The following is a 17,604-nucleotide window of genomic DNA, read 5'->3' as shown; positions in this document are numbered from 1 at the left end:
TAAGAACAAGCTTTGGGGTCACCTTTTATGGGTTTAACTTTACTGAGTTTATAGACCCTACTTCATTTGGGGTACAAATTCAGGACGTACCCATTTAAAGCAACATTAGAGTCGACTGGGACACTCAAAAATTCAGAATGTTGCTACCCATAGGCACATTGTAGGGGAGCAGTGGGAGAGTACTTGTTAAACCTCCAGTCTCTGTTCTCCTGTATGAGCATATCACCCTCATTTTCTCAGACCAAGGGGGAGTGACCCTCCTTCCCAGGAGCTCTTAACAGGTGCCCCCAGTATAGATCACAAGCCCCTATAGGTCACCACAGCTAGAGAAAAGCCTCCTCAGAGCACATGACACCTTGGGGTCATCCCACAGCACTGACACTGGGTTCAGGAACCTAAAGAACTGTTTGAACTCCTCAATTTTACAGATGCTGAGCTGGGGCACCTCCTCCACCTGGCTCCAGGTCAGCACACCAGGTTGCTACCATTTGCTTTCTACAGGTAACTACCTGCTAGGCAATGGTGAGTAAGCCCAGCCTTGCATTGTTTCCCCAAGGTCTCCCTTGTCACTCTGTTACACAAATAGGTGTGCACCTTCTGTGCTAACTGCTCCTTACCTCTCAGTATCTACAAGTCCTTTATCATTTCCCCTTTGCCTGCAGTCTTCTCTCCTACTTCAGTGAACATGCCATCATCAAGGAAGAGGCTTTCCTGTATGTTGCTGTCGACATGTACCTCAAGCTGATGCAGCTCTTTGTAGATGGGGAAACCAGGACTGGGTTAACTCAGGCCAGCAAAAGCTTAAAGCTCCAAGGCCACTCCTTGCTCCAGGTGAGCTCCCCAAGCCTATGAGGCAGCCATTCCTTAGGAACAGCAAGTGACATATGCTAGTACTGATTCAGTGTGCCTCATTCATGACCACCTGTTTCCGTTCTAGGGTAGCCCTGTACAACTGATAACAGAAGCACGTATTTTTCTGCTGCAGCTAATACCTCAGTGCCCAGAAAAGTGTTTCTCCAACATGACAGAGGTAACAACCAAAGAGATATCCTTGAGCTGATTTCACAACTTGGGTAAAATGAGAAGTCACAGGCCTGTGACATTTGAGATGGTTAGTTGCACACCACAGACCCCCCGTGCTGGCAGCACATCTCAAGTGCCCACTAGTTCTTGATCTGCAAACAACTTACTTCGGCTATCCTGAGAGTCTATGGGCACTAATCAATATGTTTTCTCATAGCTGCTGGCTGGTCGAAGAGACTATGACCCTGAGATGAGCAACGCCCTCCTGCAGAGGCGGCAGGCTGTCCCCAGCTTTGATCTCTCCCAGGAGCCTCATCTGTTCTGACTGTACCCATCTCAGTGCACCAGCTGGCACCTTTGTGAATAATTTATTGCAAGCATTACATGGAGTTCTTGTTACACTAGAAAGTAGATTACAAATCTCCTTGATTGCTCTAGTTAGGAAAAAAATTAATTATTCATAATTTGTTTCTAGCCTTAAATTGCTCAGTGTCCATAGGAAAATAAACTGCTGGTACCACAGCAGGTTGAAGTACACACCAAGCCTACCTCCCTCGCCCTGAGAGAGGTGCCCTCCGACACATGGCTGCTGGGTATGTGGGGTGGAGTGCAGCAATGGGCCCAACGGGCAAGCAAACCATGCCAGTGGGGAAGTGAGGAACATTAATGTCTTTAAACCTCACGTCACACCTGCTGAGTTCAAGCAGCTCAAGATGCCCAGTGCTCCACCTGAAGTTCTCAGGTAGGCTCAGGCTTCACAGCTTGGCCCTCCATGGTCCCAGAAAGGCTCAGGGGCCCAGGTGGGGGCTCTGCTTCCAAGGGCAGGACTTTGTCCTGGGTCTGGGTCAGAGGATGTACCATGGACATATGCACGTTGAGGTTGTGGGCCTTTTCAAACCGACGGCCACACTGGTCACAGGCGAAGTCCAGCTCAGTCTCTGCTTTGTGTTTGGTCATGTGATACTTGAGGGATGCTCGTTGCCTGCACTGGAACCCACAGATCTCACACCTGGGGGGCAGAGGCAGGTGAGATAAGCTGCACCTTGTCCCAGTCATAGGAAGTGCCCAGCCCACACTTACTGCAGTGGCTTGGCTCCCGAGTGACGCATCTGGTGGACAAGAAGGTGCTTCCGCTGCTTGAAGGTCTGCCCACATTCGTCACAGATGTAATTGCGTACCTCTGCAAGACCAGAGGGATTGTGAGCACCAGTCTCATACCCAAATCTGCTCCAAAGTGGGTGACAGTTACTACTGCTTTATAAGGGTGTGCCCAAGCAACAACTGTTGAGAACCCAAAATTATTTAAAATGAAAGACAATTCTGATATGAAGAACTTCACTAATAAATGTTTCTAATACAAAGCAGCTCACTAATAAAGATTTATAAATTCCTTAAAACAGTTACATGGCTAGGTTTTCACCAAAGAAATTGTGTGTATATTTATTTTTTGTTTTTGTTTTTTTCAAGAGAGGGTCTCTCTATGTAGCCTTGGCTGTCCTGGAACTTGCTCTGTAGAGGTTAGCCTTGATCTGAGATCTGCCTGCCTCTGCCTCCCGAGTGCTGGGATTAAAGGTGTGAGCCACCACCACCACCGCCGCCTGGATTGTTTTTGAGATAAGATCTCACTATGTGGCCCTGTTGGCCTACATAGAGAATTCATAGAAAAATATGTGCACCACTATGTCCAGCCTGAAGCTCCTTTGGGGGCACAGACTTCTTAGAGAAGGTGCTCTCTAGAAGTCATCCCAAAGTAAAGACCTAAACAATGGAGATAACATCACTGGTAGAAGTAAAATTATTCAATACACTTTGGAAGTCAACTTCTTTAGCTCTTGAACAAAAACTTAGCCACATCACATTGCATGGTAGCACACACCTGTAATCTCAGTGCTTATCAAGGTTATCCTCTGCTGTATATTGAATGAGGCCAGCCTGAACTACCTGAAACTGTCTCAAAAACAAAACAAGGATCGTGGAGAAGGCTCAACAGGTAAAGTCTCTTGCTGCCAAGACTGATGACCTGAATTCAATCCCAGATCTCATGTAGTAGGAAAGAACTGAATTCTACAAACTCTTCTGACCTCCACGTGTGTGTCATGTGCTTTTTTACTTTTTTCAACATACCAGTACTATGCACTAATGGTACTTGTTCCAGCCTATACTGCCTACACAGCTATAAAAAGCCTGTCATTTTTTTGTGGGGGGAAGGGGTTCAAGACAGGGTTTCTCTGTGTAGCTTTGTAGACCAGGCTGGCCTCAAACTCACAGAGCTCCGCCTGCCTCTGCCTCCCAAGTGCTGGGATTAAAGGCATGTGCTGCTGCCACCATCTCCTTCACCTGGCAAAACCTGTGACTTCTAAGCTGAACTACTTAAAAGTCTATGTTTCACCTCGTTAGAAAGCTGCTGCTGTGTCCACTAGTGGCTAGATAGCTTGAAGATCTAGACCAAAGGAAATTACCCTATCGGGAGACATGCCCAAATGCTTACCAAGGAGTAGAAATTAGAAAATTGATATATAGCGAGGTTTCATCATAAGTATATAATCCAACAATAAGATACACAAATGCTGATATAAGACAGATTTTTGTCATTTATAAACCTCAGAAATATGTAACACATCTACCTGCATGAATGCCAGAAATAAGTTAATTTTTTTCTACATTTTTAAATTTGGGGGTGGTGTGCGCATGCCATAGCAAGTGTATATAGAGAGGTCAGAAGGCAGGTTGTAAGAGTTCTTTCACCATATGGATCCTAGGGAGATAAACTCCAGTCAGTTCTAGTTTTTGTTTGTTTGGTTGGTGCGGTTTTTGTTGTTCTTGTTTTTGTTTTTTTGTTTTGTTTTTTTGAGACGTTTCTCTATGTAGCCCAGGCTGCCTAGAACTCCCTTTGTAGACCAGGCTGGCATTGAACTCACAGAGATCTGCCTGCCTCTGCCTCCCAGATGCTGATATTAAAGGCGTGCACCACCACCATCACCACCTGGTACTCTAGTGTTAATTCTTTTTTTGTTTGTTTTTTGTTTTTCCAGACAGTGTTTCTCTGTCTGGAAAGGCTTTCTCAGGAAAGGCTTTGGAGCCTTTCCTGGCACTCCTCTGGAGACCAGGCTGGCCTCGAATTTACAGAGATCCGCCTGCCTCTGCCTCCCGGCTTCTAGTGTTAATTCTTAAAGGTGGTGAATTCACAAAAGAGTACTAATTCTGGGTTATGGAGTCTGAAAAGTTGTTCAGACCTCACAGCAGGGGGAAAAAACTGCCTCCATCAGGAATTCAACAGTCAGGACTCAAATTTGAATATGGATTCAGAATACCATGTGATAAAGAAGCATCTGATACCAAGCTTTGTGAGCCACTGGAACACAACCTGCTTCTAGGGGGTACGTCCCTCTGGCTGAGCACCTGGGATCCACTGACAGCCAAACCCAAGCTCACAAGGCACAGCCTGAGGCAGGTACCTGTGTGGATGAGCTTCACATGTCGCTGCAGGTATCGGTCGATCATGAATACCTTGTTGCAGCCAGGATGTGGGCAGGGTCTCTCCCGGACCTCCTCATGATGCTCCTTAATGTGTTTCTACAGGAAGAAGGGACAAGAAACCCTGTGTTTAATCTGGGCACATCCTACCTCCCAGCCTGTGTAGTGGTCTCAGCACTTCCTAGCTGACTACTGGAAAGAGACAACTACTTCCTACCCTTTAAGCCAGTGTCTTAGAGCAAGGGACTGACTCCACATCCACTAGGGTCATGTGAGCCCTTGGGAAGTTTACACCTGGCTCTACACAAGTTTCATGTTAACATCAGGTCAACTCAGTCAAGCACACCCAGATCTGAAAGCAGCCCTTCCTGAGGGTGATGCCCATTTCTTACCTTCATGCCATCAGCCCCGCGGTATACAGCTGTGCAGCCCTGGTAAGGACACTTGTAGATGGTGGGCAGCTCCTCCCTGTAAGGCAAAGCACTCATGGAGGTGCTGACCCAATGTGCAAATACCCCACACTGCAGCCTGCTTACCTCTCACATCGGAGCTTCTTCTTCCATCCAGGCTTGGGCCCGGGCTTCTTTCTGATTTTGGGCTCTTCAGGCTTCTTGGCTTCTTTGCTTTCGCTCTTCTTACCAGAGACCCTAGAAAAGGTAAAGAAAACAATCTAGTGATACTTATCTCTATCTGCAAATGATTCTTGTCTCTTCCTGCATGTCCAGTTTTCTTCAAGCTTTCCTGACTCACCTGCCACCTGCCTCTATGAAGACTAGGGCCTCATCTACCATTGGCCAGTACAACTCCAAGAAGGTTAGAAGTCTGAAGCTGTTACCTTGGGAGGGTATGCTGAACAGATGGTAGCAAGGAGCACACATACTATCACATATATGAAATTTCAGAATTAAAGTCCTATGTGCTAAGAACACAACTCAAGAAATGGAGATGTGGAGAATGGAAGAGAATTCTGTCAGTCATGTTACCAGATGATCTCATGCTAGAAAGGGGCTCAGCATTACCACTGCACTTGAGATTCTGTCAGACACCCAGCAGCCTGGGGCATACCCTCAGTCCCAATGTAATTATACTTTATACACTAACAACAAATAGTTCAAAAAGGAAACTAAGAAAGCAACTCATGTTCAATAGCATCAAAAAGGCTAGGCTGGGCAGTTGTGGTGCACGCCTTTAGTCTCAGTACTCGGGAAGAAGAGATAGGCAGATCTCTGTGGGTTTCAGGCCAGGCTGGCCTACAGAATGAGTTCCAGGATAGCCAGGAATCTTCAGAGAAACCCTACCCCCAGAAAACAAACAAAAATAATACACCAGCATGATGGTGCATAGCTGACATGTCAGCTGCTCAGGGATGACACAAACCCTGCTTGAGCCTGAAAGTTTGAGTATAGCCCAGACAACACACCAAGACCACATCTCAAAACAAGCAAACATTGAAAAACTCAGCAATTTCTATGTGGGAAGTGTAGCTCAATTGTAAAGCAGCTGTCCAATATGTACAAGGTCCTAGATTTAATTCATCCTTAAATGTACTTTTTAAATTTATTTTTATTTTATGTGTACAGGTATTTTGCCTACATGTATGTCTGTGTTCTACATTGCCTGTGGTGGCCAGAAGGGGGAATCATATCCTCTGGAACTAGAATTACAGACTTGCTGGCTGCCACGTGGGTGCTGGGAAACAAAACAAAAGAAACAAGTACAACTGTTAAGCAATCTCTCCAGACCCAAAATAGATTTCTTTTTTTTAATCAATAACAGAAGCCAAATTAGGTCATACAGGCCTGAAATCCCAGTCAATGAAGGGGCTGAAGCAAGAGGATCACAAAGTAAAGGCTAACCTAAGCAACGTAGTGAGACTCTATTTAAAAACACAAAAATTGGAGGGGTGTCGTAGCACAAATCTTTAATCCCAGTACTCAGGAGGCGAGGCAGGTGGATCTCTGAGTTTGAGTCCAGCCTGATCTATAAAATGAGTTCCAGGACAACCAGGGCTAGACAGAAACCTTGTCTCAAATAAATAAATAAATAAATAAATATAAATAAATGTACAAATAAATACAAAGGTTTAAAAAGAAAAAAGTGTGGTGAAACAATTCAGTAGAGCACTTAATTTGCACAAAGCACTCAGTCTAATACTCCATATCTCAAAGTAAATGAAAATCAATACACAAAACCCAGTTAGTTTATTATTTATTTATTGTCAGTGCTTTAGATTTAGCCTTATCTTCTATCCCCCTAGAAAGAATGATACTTAGGAATAAAATTGAACAGAGAGCCCTGCTGTGCGATGCACATGACTTTAATCCCTAAAACTCCGGAGGTAGAGGCAGGTGGATCTGTGTGAGTTCGAGACCAGCCTGGTCTACAAGAGTTAGTTCCAGGACAGCCTCCAAAGCCACAGAGAAACCCTGTCTCAAAACCACCCCCCTCAGGCAGGGGGGTTGGTGGCACACGCCTTTAATCCCAGCACTTGGGAGGCAGAGACAGGCAGATCTCTGTGAGTTCAAGGCCAGTCTGGTCTCCAGAATGAGTGCCATGATAGGCTCCAAAGCTACACAGAGAAACCCTGTCTCAAAAAACAAAAAACAAAACAAAAACAAAACCCACAACATTTAAAGACAGTAAGTAGAAATGTTTATTGATAAGAATTAATTTAGGGGCCGGCCTGGTCTACAGAGTGAGTACCAGGACAACCAGGGCTACATAGAGAAACCCTGTTTCAAGAAACCAAAAAGGAAAACAAAACAAAAAGAACTAATATATATGGGATGTGGTGCCACTTACCTATAATCATAGCACCCCAAGAGGTAGAAACAGAAGGATCATGAACTCAAGGCCAACCTAAGATACATATCAAGACTCTCTCTCTCTCTCTCTCTCTCTCTCTCTCTCTCTCTCTCTCTCTCTCTCTCTCTCTCTCTCTTGTGTACACACACACACACACACACACACACACACACACACACACACACACACACAAATTTAAAAAAAAAAATAGTTACCTTGCTTAGAACTGGAATCAAAAGCAAACCCTTGGGCATATCTGTGAGGGACTCTCTACTCTCTAGATAAGATTATTTGTAGTAAGAAAACCCACATATGGGTAGCAACTTCTAGTGGCAGCTCAAATAAAAGGAGTTAGATGAAGGAACCTTTGGTTCTGCCTGTTTTCTTTCACCATCCTGGAAAACTCATTTATTCTATTGCTGCTGTGTTCCTTTGCTGATATCAGAGCCCAGCTTCTTCAGGCTTCCAACATGAATGGAAGACCAGTGGCTCTCCAGGAATCCTTCAGGTTTTCAACACCAGGTTATGACTGCTGAGACACCTATCCTTAAGGACTAGGCAAAAAGTCAGTTCTCAGCTTCTCCAGTATAGCACAGCCATTGTTAGACTACTCAGACTTTATCCTGTAAGCCAACCTAATATAGCTCCTTTTAGTATATATTCATTCAGTTCCTTACAGAACCCTAATACAATGGCAATACAATTCCAATACAGTCTACCCAAGCAATCTTGGGTAGATTGTTGACAATACCCATGTCAACATCAAATTGGAAATTGGCTGTGGTAACACATGCTCATAATTCCAGTATGGGAGGATGAGGCAGAAGGATCATAAGTTCAAAGCTTGCCTGAGCAAAGAAGCACATACTTTTAATCTCAGGACTTAAAAGAGGCAGAGGCAGGAAGAGCTCTTTGAGTTCAAGGTCAGCATGGTCTACAGAGTGAGTTCTACACCTTGTCTACAGCTTGGGATGTTTTACAGAGAAGCCCTATCTTGAAAACAAACATAAAAAAGCAAGACCCTACTTCAAAAACTAAAAAAATAAAAACAGAAGGCTGGGAAGTACAGCTCATTGTTTACTGAGCATATGCAAGGCCCTGGGTTCAATTTCCAGGATGGCAAAAATACAAGTGATCTTTTTGGGACACAGAAATAGATCCAACTGAAATTTAACACAGAACTTTTAGAGACAGTTTAGAGCCAAACAAGGTTTTTGTTGGTGCTTGTGAGGCAGGATCGCTGTAGTCTAAATTGTCCTGGTACTAAAGAGATGAGAGCACTGGCTGTTGTTCCAAAGGTCCTGAGTTCAATTCCCAGCAACCACATGGTTGGCCACATGGTTGGCGGCTGACAAACCATCTATAATGAGATCTTGTGCCCTCTTCTGGCATAAAGAGACACATGCAGGCGGGATACTGTATACATACTAAATAAATAAAATTTAAAAAAAAAGATATTTGTTCTTGCAGAAGATCCAGGTTTGATTCTCAGTACCCACATGCCACTTAAAACCACCTCTAAGTCTGGTTCCAAGGATCCAACGCTATTCAGATCTCTGAGGGCACTGCATTCACCTGGCATACATGTATACAAAACACCCATACACATAATATTGAGTAAATCGTTCAAAAATAAAACAAATGATTAATTTTTAAAAATTAAGGCCAGGCATAATGATACACACTTTAATCTCAACACTCAGAAGACAAAGGCAGATGGCTCTCTCTCAGTCTGAGAACAACTTGATTTACACAAAAAATTCCAGTCCAGCCAGGACTAACTACATAGTGAGACTCCATCTCAGGAAGTTTTTTTTAAAAGAGCTAAGCACTGGGCAGTGGTGGTGCACGCCTTTAATCCCAGCACTCGGGAGGCAGAGGAAGGCTGATCTCTGGTCTACAGGAGCCAGTTCCAGGACAGCCTCCAAAGCCACAGGAGAAACCCTTTCTCGAAAAACCAAAAAAAAAAAAAAAAAAAGACCATGCTATCACCTATAATCTCAGCACCTAGGAGGTCAAGGCAGTATGACCAGTTCAAGGTCATCAGCTACACAGGGTTCAAGGCCAGCCAGAAATATATCAAATCCTATCTCAAAACAAACAAACAAACCTAAGTAACCCGGAATGGTGGCACACACCACAATTCTCAGGAAGCTGGGGCAGAAGGATCAGAATTTCAAGTCCTACTTAAGTTACACAGTGAGTCTGTGCCCAGTGTGGGCTACATAGGGAATTCTAGACGAGCCAGATCTATAGGAAGATAGAATCTCAAACAAAATACCAAAAAAAAAAAAAAACATCAGCCTACAACATATAGGTTATTCCTTCTCTCCCTGTCTGATAACTGCCCAATGTCTCCCTCCACACTTATCTCCTGACTAAGTGGGATGGCCTTTTTAGTCATTAATTCCCTTGCACTCCAGACTACTTGTGTTTAGCATCTGTGCCATAGGTTTCATAGGTAAACATCTCCAATCCCATCTAACTGCCCTGTCTAGCTCAAGTGTTCTCTGCTTTGAACCACAGTGCTCTGACCAGCCCATCCCTAAAGCTGTTATTCACTCAGGGTGAGTACCCACCAGCCAGAACTCTAAATGCTAAGAGAAAGGCTGAAGAGGCAAGTATGTGAGTAGGCACACAGACCAATGGTTTCTTGACACCCTGTCTTCAAAAGTCCTCAGCTGAGAGGCTGGAGAGATGGCTTAGAGGTTGCTCAGCACTGGCTGCTTTTGAAGAGGGCCCAGGATTAGTTCCTAGCATCTACATAACAGCTCATAACTATCTATAATTCCAGTTCCAGGAGATCCGATGTCCTCTTTGGGCCTCCAAGGGTTCCTAAATGCACTTGGTATACATACATGAACACACACACACACACACACACACACATATACATATAAAAAACTATTTTTAGGGCTGGAGAGATGGCTCAGTGGTTAAGAGCACTAGCTGTTCTTCCAGAGGAGCTAGGTTCAATTCCCAGCAACCTCATGGTGATTCACAACCATCCATAATGAGATCTTGTGCCCTCTTCTGGCATGCAAGCATACATGGAAGAATAACACTGTATACATAATAAAGAAATAAATCTAAAAGCAAAAACAAAAACAAGCCAAGTGATGGTGGCGCACGCCTTTAATCCCAGCACTCGGGAGGCAGAGGCAGGTGGGTCTCTGTGAGTTTGATGTCAGCCTGGTCTACAGAGCGAGTTCCAGGACAGCCAGAGCTGTTACAGAGACCCTGTCTCAGAAAACAGTGTATCTCATACGCCCCACCCTAAGAACATTACCTTCACTTCAAGTCTGAGTGAGACAAGTACACAGTAGAACGTGCTGTTCACATCTCAGCAACAAGGGCTCAGCAGAACAATCACTTCCCTCATCTCCTAAAAATGAAACCCACTAACCCTCTGAACTACCTACGAAAGTGACTCAAGGTGGAGGTCCCTGAAAAGGGAACAGGGTTCCTGTGGCAGCCCAGCCTGCACTCTGGCCATGCTCTCCTGGAGCTGTTCCCTGTTGGACCCTAGACAGCTCTCTGTCCTGTGAGGCCCTCTGAGCCCACGTGGCTTGGCATCGTATTCTAATTCTGATCTCCCCATGCCTCCTTCTCTATTTTTATTTCCCTTTCTCTTTCCATAAGGAACATTAGAACTTACATTAAAAAAAGAAACCAAAAAATTCTCAATCTTTTTGTAGGGTGTTCTTGGCTGATAGTGTGGAGCCCAGAGCTGCTCTATGGATTTTAACTCTGAACTGTGAAATGCTCAGAACACTGTGGCAATGAGTCACTAACTAGCTATTGGGTATTCGGGTATTTTTGGCACAGGGCTAAGAGGAAACAGACCCAAGTAAAAACTATCTCTATCTTTCCTTGTTAGGATCCTATGTTTGTTTGGAGAAGAAAAGGGGAAAGCCAAAGCAAAGCCATACAAGACGCTTAACAAAGAATGGATAATACCTCCCTGGCCAAAGAAATCAGAGCCAAGGACCAACTTGAGAATGGTCACAAGGTTAAGTTCCTGGACTTGAGAAAAGGCATGATCCAGGCCAGGAAGATGCTAAGGCACAAACTAGAAGCAAGACTAGAAAAGGACCACCAAGGTACTCCCTACAATGGGGCTGTCTTATCAACAGGGTTGCCTGCCACAGGTTCCCAAACCACCAGAAAGAGTGAGCAAAGGTCAAGGGGAATCCTATCCTATTCAGTTGCTCATTTGACCTTTCAAATAGACCTCCTGATTCATCTAGAATCCACTGAGATAGCTCCACAGATGAAAGGCACCTGCCACCAAGTCTGACAACCTGAGTTTGATCCCTAGAACCAGTGGAAGTGGTCCTCTGACCTCCCCATGTGCAAAACACACACACACACACACACACACATACACATACACACACACACACAAATAAGTAAGTGTAATAAAAAGAAAAAAAGAAGAAGTTGCCGTGCTCACTGGATTTGGGAGATGGAGCCAACGGAAAAACAGGAAGTGACTGAGGCCGATCACTAAGTATAGTCCTTCATATCCCATTTTAAAACCCTTAAGACTCCTATGTGGGCCGGGCGTTGGTGGCGCACGCCTTTAACCCCAGCACTCGGGAGGCAGAGGCAGGCGGATCTCTGAGAGTTCAAGGCCAGCCTGGTCTCCAGAGCGAATGCCAGGATAAGCTCCAAAGCTACACAGAGGAACCCTGTCTCGAAAAACCAAAAAAAAAAAAAAAAAAAAAAAAAAAAAAAAGACTCCTATGTGCACCCAGGCTAACCTGTACAACATCATATGCTTGGACAGGGCTGTACTCTTACTTCTTTTCTGGGTAAGGCTCAAAGGACTCATCCGAGGACTGTGGGTTTTGCTTCTTATCATTCTCATCTTCACTCAGGAAGTCTCTAGGAAAGACGAGAGAGCTTTCAGCAAAGCACTGGCCTGGGTGGACAGCAAACCCAATGCAACCTCCTGTCTTTAGGTGCTAAAGACCCCATAGTCCACGCACGCTTTGCTTCTGAACTAGTGTCTAAAGAAATCTAAAATCCCCAACTCTTCAATCTATGTCCTAACAGGAAGGACAAGCCAGAGCCACTGAAACCAAACAAGCTAGAAATCCTCCCTCCCTGTAAGCCACTCTTTCCTAATACCAGAACCCCAAACTCTGAAACAGTTTATTTCTTTATGGCCAAGAGAGTGTGAACACTTAAAGGCAGATTCAGAAAGTAACTGTTTCACCCATAAACTGTGAACATAGGCACACTGTTAGCTATTTCAAAGTTCACAACAACAAATGGTTTATGACCTTCACCCTAAAACATGAACCACTGGCCTCTATTGAGCAGCAAACAGACAGTCTAATAAGCCCATGGTGTTCCCCACAGGTTACCAGATATCTAGATGGAGTCAGGCCTGGGGCTACAGGCAGTCTATAGCCCAGAGATCTTCCTAGTTCTCACAGGAGTTGAACCAAAATTTAGTTTGTCCCTCCCTATTTGAATGATGGTGCATCTGCACCCCAGTCTAAGCCATGGGGTAGGATAGAAGGGGGTAAACACCAACTGAGTAGTTCTCAACCCAGAGCTAACAGACCCTGATACATCCCTTCCAAGGGAGGCCTATCCTCTCCTCACCCTACACAAAGCTTCTGCTCCAAGACAACATCACTATCCCAACAGGCCTGGATCTAGCATCCTCTGTTCTAGTGACACCTGAAGCTGGCACAAAACTAAGGCCTTTAAAGAGGAAGCAGACAGATGATAGTAAAGGACCAACCCTGGGGAAGTTTAAGGGAGGCAATTCCAGAATGCTTTGGGTTACAATAGGAACTGTGTTTCCCCCTGCAGTATGCTTCATCTGGTTATCTCTGGGACCAGAAAGCCAAGTCAGGAGCCAGAGGCCTCAGAACTCCCTTGGCCACTCCTCTTCTCCCCACCTCTGAGGAGGGAAGGCAAACATGCCAACCAAGGGTAGCAGCTCTAGGGAGGCTGAGTCTGATGTTCGAAGGAGAAATTTTAGGCTTTTTAAACCCACTCTTCTCTCACCCCTCAGAAAGGTCACTGAACTCGTCTTTTACCCGATCATCCGAGGTTGAAGATGGAACCTGCTTCTCACCCAGTTGCCCTGGGAAACAAAAAACGGGCTCTGGTTACTAACATTGAGCACAGAAAGGGCCTCACCTGTAAGGAGGCAATGTCTCTGTCTAAGGACACAGCCTTCCTTACTAGGGCCAGAAGGCCTCTGGCCTCAGTTTCCTCCATTCTCATACCGCCCCCTCCCACACATACACATTCACTATGCCAGTCTCTGTCCAAAGGAACAGGAGGCACCATATCAGCAAGCTGACCCTTTTCAGATTCAGGTCAATGTTTTAGGTGAGAATAGCCCACTCTGGATAGTTTACAACATTGTAAAGGCTACTGTTATCAAAAAGGTGTACATACACTTTATAAAGCCATGCATTCTAAGATACCATATTCTAAGATATCTATGACATCCTCCTAGGTCCTTGCCTGGAATCCATCTCTGTTTTATTTCTAGCTGAACCACATGAGTACCTGCATCCTTAACTTTTTTCTTTTAATGTATAAGACTGTTTTGCCTGTGTACATGCCTGGTGCCAGCAGAGACCAGAAGAGGGCCTCAGATTCCCTGGAACTGGAGTTATAGATGGTGAATGCTGGGAACTGAACCTAGGTCTTTTGCAAAAGCAGTAAGTGCTCTTAAATGCCAAGCCATCTCTTCAACCTTCAACCCTCCTGCATTCTTTGTTTTTTTTTTTTTTTTTTTTTTGGAGACAGGGTCTCTCCATGTAGCCTTGGCTCTGTCCTGGAACTCTCTTTGTAGACCTGGCTGGCCTCAAAATCACAGAAATCTGCCTGCCTCAGCCTTCCTACGTGTTGGGATTAAAGGTGTGCACCACTATGCTTGGCAACCCTCCTGTATTCTTAAAGAGCCCCAATGTATATTTGTAGGTGGAAACCAACTGAGCACCCGTAAGTGGCCTTGAAAACCTGCATATGAAGGCAAGAGGCAGGCAGGAAGCTGGCCCCAACTCTCCCAACATGATGCCTAGGAACAGCTGCACCCAACCCACAGCACGTGTGGGTGGGGTCCAAGCCCCACAGAAGGGCCAGTCAGCAGAAGAGGCTACCACACTCGCCCACACTATGGTAAAGTAGCAGCCTCATTGTCTGCCTCCATGTCCTGCAGACAATAACCTCATTCTTCTCTCTCCCTCAGCCTACAAGAACAACCAGTACCCTGTGGTCTAAGGACAGGCTTAGAGGAAGACCGGATGCCAGATGAGCATGTCATTACAGAAACTGTTGAATCAGAGGCCCGCTTGTGAAGGAACAAGAAGTCAAGACAGGCTGGTAGGACCATCCTACTCTTAGGTATAGGGACAGCTGTAGTTCCTATGGGAAAACACTGAGGCTGGCCCCCATCTTGTAGCAGCTTCCACTGCGTACTATACCGTGACCTACCCCCAAACAGTACAGACATCCACTTTCTGCTGCAGACAACCTTGGCCAGGATACTGAATCCTGTGCTATCATAAGCCACGGGTACTGCTTACCTGGGGCCTCACTGGGAGCCAAGTTTGGCTGAGTATAGGGGCCTATTCCAGGTCCCACAGAGTCTCCATGTGAGTGCAGCAGGGCCACATCCACACTGGGTGGTGTCTTGGTCTCAGATCCAACTTGGGTTCCTCTGGCCTGGCAGAGCTGAGAGGCAGCTCCAGTGGTGTTTAACTCTGAGCTCTGGGACAGCCGTGGTGACATCTCCTTGCCCCATGCCCATTTCACTGCTAATGCACTGTCCAAAAGGAGAGCTCTGCAGCTGGAGTCTGTGTCCATGGTGAAGTCATGGCCCTGGTCACAGCCCCACACAGCCTGGATGATGCCACAGTACTCAGAGGACAGTGTCCTCTGGAGGCTGGGCAGAGACCCACAGTTGGCTGCATGTTCATGTACCCAGCCCACCAAGCTGTGCAGACACCGAGGGCTCGAGGTGATCAGATCAGCTGAGGAGAATCAATAGAGATGTCAGTCTCATGGTGGCCAACACTAGGCCCAACCTGGAATACCCACCCTGGCACGAACAGCACTCACCCATACATGCTCCCTCCTCTGCCACTGTGGGAGGCTGAACACCAACCCTGCAAAGCATCAGTGTGGCCACAGTTTAGGAGCCTCTCAAGGTCACAAACCTCCCCAGGAGCCCTCCACTTCTAATGATAGCTCTTCACCCTCAGACCTCTGCAAACCTCACTGCAGCGCCATGAGAGGCTTATACTGGCTTCTGTCCACCCCACAAGTCACTGCCCTACATCAACACCCAGAACACAGGATGATGACCCCAGAAGGTCCCAAGAAATCCAACAAGGGCCTACTTTGTACAAGGCTTCCGCTGGCCAGCCGGGGAGACATTGACTCTCTGTAAGAAGGACCTGAGAAGGCTGTGGCACTGATAGAACTGGGTGTAGCAGTTCTTGCAGACAAACTGAGGCAGGGCTGGGTCCTGGTGCACAGCAACACCCAGCAGACGCTGGAAGTCCCTAATGAAGACACGCTCCCCTGGGGACAGTCTCTCTGAGGTCTCCCCAGGTACTCTGTCAGAGATACTGCGGAGGCTCCGTGAGGAAAACTTCCCATGGCAGAGGCGACAGTGCCCCATGGCAAGAGTTCGGCCTGCTCCTGAGCAAAGAAGCAAATGTGACAGTAAGTAAGATACTTACAATGTAAGGACCACACTTCCCACTAGCCTCCCAGCATCTAAAGCAGAGAAATGCCCTCCATGGGCTTCCTAAACACACTAACAGCAGGGCTCAGGAGCTGGCCTTCCTCACTGAACACTCAACTTTTGGAGGGATACTGTTAATAAATCTTTCAAATACTTTTTGAGGTGGGGTCTCACTGTGTAGCCCAGATTGGAGTACATAATCCTCTCCCTCAGCCTTCCAATGCCACTGTGCCCAGCTCCTTTCAAAGAACCCCAGATGCCTCCAGTGAAGATGAAACTTAACTTTTGCTCACACATCCTGATCCTGAAAATGTGTCTCAGCTGTGCCTCAAGAAACTGACTTACTGCCCATCCACAGGTGCCCTGTCTGCAGACTGTGGACAATGCCACCTCATTGCCTGCCCCTAGGGGGACTAAAGAACAGCATGCATAGGAAAGTCATTCTCAAACCGTTGAAGAGCACTACATAAATGTGACACGCACTGATGCTGTTACCCTAACCAGCTGCTGCTTATACACAAACTCTCGGCCAGACAGGGAACAAGTAGTTCACTTAACTGAGTAGCCACCACAGGTTGTGAGTCTGTTTCAACCAACAAGAAACTGGGATTCAGAGAAGTTAAGCAATGCACCCTAAGAGTAAATGGCACGGAGCGCTGACTTGAAGCCCCACACCTGTCTGACTTCAAATCTTAAGCACTAAATAGCAGCGACACAGGGCAGGAAAAAATCGGCTGTCTGGCCAAAAGTCGCTGCAATAGAAGTCAGAGGGCCCGAGTCCTCCGGAACTTGAAGGCCTGGTTTATTCTCAGAATCACTAGGCTCACATCAGGGCCAGAGGACGCCCGGAACCCACCTGCCTCGTCGGTACCGTCCTCGCCTGTGTCCCCGCAAGAGCGCGTCGAGCCCCAGCTGAGTTGTGCTGCCGCCAAAGCCGCCGCCCCATCAGCGCTGGCTGCGCCGGTGCGAGAAGGGCGACCCCGAGTCCGACCGCTTCCACAGCTGCCGCCCGAACTCCCGCGCTGCCGAGCCGTCCCAGGCGACAGGAAGCGGCCAAGCCGGTCCCGCTTCATGGTGGCGGCCGCCACTTGATAGATTCCTGCTCCGTGCTATTCGGTGTGGCTCGGCCCACTCGGTTCTGCTTGACTGGACTCGACTCCACTCACTCAGTACCGTTCGTTCGGCTGCACTCCGCCCGGCTACTCGGCTCCGCTCGTTTCACCGCGATCTGAGCGGAACGAAGCGAGGGGTGGAGCGATGTGAGAAGCGGCCCCGGAGCGACTGCGGCCGCTGTTGTGTCGAGAGCCCAGAGTTCTTAGGGTCGCTCAGAACTCGCGACAAGCCCATAAAGGAGGGGCGGCAGGGAGGGTAAACTGCCACGGACTGAGGCACGGGCTGTGGCACTTAACAGAAAACCGCAAAACCAGAGATTCTTTCCCACCAATTATCTGGTCAAGACTCAGAGCAAGTACGCCCTGAATAGCTGACAAGACCCACCCGTCCCCTTATAATCTCTAAACCTAGATCTGCGCGGCGGGGCGGGGCAGACGGAAGTGTGTCAGGGTCCCTTC

The 17,604-nt window shown here is 46.8% G+C and overlaps 2 protein-coding genes across 7 annotated transcripts in view; one reads left to right on the top strand and one right to left on the bottom strand.

Moving 5' to 3' along the window:
• The window catches only part of Fanca (FA complementation group A), a 55,580-nt gene extending 53,154 nt beyond the window's left edge, over nucleotides 1–2,426 (top strand). For 4 of the 5 annotated variants that reach the window (XM_027410593.2, XM_027410592.2, XM_027410595.2 and 1 more), the window contains 4 exons: nucleotides 429–501; nucleotides 663–831; nucleotides 938–1,030; nucleotides 1,241–2,426. In XM_027410593.2, the coding sequence (XP_027266394.1) occupies nucleotides 429–501; nucleotides 663–831; nucleotides 938–1,030; nucleotides 1,241–1,348 (443 nt within the window). In that variant the 3' untranslated portion in view covers nucleotides 1,349–2,426. Of the gene's footprint in view, nucleotides 1–428; nucleotides 523–662; nucleotides 832–937; nucleotides 1,031–1,240 lie in introns of those variants that run through there. The other variant, XM_027410594.2, reaches the window with a different exon arrangement.
• Znf276 (zinc finger protein 276) lies at nucleotides 19–17,589 on the bottom strand. Of its 2 annotated transcripts, XM_027410608.2 has the most exons (11): nucleotides 16,890–17,589; nucleotides 15,684–15,987; nucleotides 15,403–15,449; nucleotides 14,868–15,314; nucleotides 13,333–13,411; nucleotides 12,109–12,192; nucleotides 5,034–5,144; nucleotides 4,890–4,965; nucleotides 4,479–4,596; nucleotides 2,104–2,203; nucleotides 19–2,032 (listed from the first exon to the last, which is right to left on the bottom strand). In XM_027410608.2, the coding sequence occupies exons 1-11, from the start codon at nucleotides 17,104–17,106 to the stop codon at nucleotides 1,762–1,764; spliced, it is 1,854 nt and encodes a 617-aa protein (XP_027266409.1). In that variant the 5' UTR covers nucleotides 17,107–17,589; the 3' UTR covers nucleotides 19–1,761. The 2 variants fall into 2 exon arrangements, with proteins under 2 accessions (XP_027266409.1, XP_035298639.1); XM_035442748.1 differs by lacking the exon at nucleotides 15,403–15,449.
• Between the last annotated feature and the right edge of the window lie 15 nt (nucleotides 17,590–17,604).

This window comes from Cricetulus griseus, chromosome 3 (genome assembly GCF_003668045.3).
Source record: "Cricetulus griseus strain 17A/GY chromosome 3, alternate assembly CriGri-PICRH-1.0, whole genome shotgun sequence".
Classification (NCBI taxonomy): domain Eukaryota; kingdom Metazoa; phylum Chordata; class Mammalia; order Rodentia; family Cricetidae; genus Cricetulus; species Cricetulus griseus.
The sequence above is the reverse complement of the archived record's forward strand: the minus strand, read 5'-3'. Positions and strand labels throughout refer to the sequence as shown.